This window comes from Penaeus monodon, chromosome 22 (genome assembly GCF_015228065.2).
Source record: "Penaeus monodon isolate SGIC_2016 chromosome 22, NSTDA_Pmon_1, whole genome shotgun sequence".
NCBI classification, from domain to species: Eukaryota; Metazoa; Arthropoda; class Malacostraca; order Decapoda; family Penaeidae; genus Penaeus; species Penaeus monodon.
In genome coordinates, this window is record NC_051407.1 from 42,574,970 (window position 1) to 42,575,337 (window position 368).

A 368-nucleotide genomic window follows, 5' to 3' on the forward strand; every position below is an offset into this window, starting at 1 on the left:
CACTTGTATTCACATAATGTCTACTTCATGTCTTTTTTTTCCTCTTTAATTTTATAGAGTCCAAGAGTTGGTAGATGCCAGACGTGAGGAGGAGGAGCAAAAGGCCCAAGATAACAAGAAAATTACTTTTGATGATGATAGTGGAATTAGTAGTAATGATCATGAGGAATCTGTTGTGCCACAAGTGAAGAAGAAAAACAAGAAAAACAAGAGCAGTAGTGACAGTGACGACCAGAATAATACTGTAATGGATGACTCAGAGGATGAAACTGGTGAAAAAGATGGTACTGACGAATCACAAAAGAAAAAGAAGAAAAGGAACCAGGAAGATGGAGAAGCTTCTAACATAGATTTAATAAATGTTGTAG

At 36.1% G+C, this 368-nt stretch overlaps 1 protein-coding gene across 1 annotated transcript in view; it reads left to right on the forward strand.

The window, feature by feature from the left end:
• LOC119587168 (DNA-directed RNA polymerase I subunit RPA43-like) overlaps positions 1-368 on the forward strand; it is a gene marked incomplete in the record, with an annotated part of 6,973 nt that overhangs the window by 5,578 nt on the left and 1,027 nt on the right. The window contains 1 exon segment of the mRNA XM_037935934.1: positions 58-368. Within this exon segment, the coding sequence (XP_037791862.1) occupies positions 58-368 (311 nt within the window).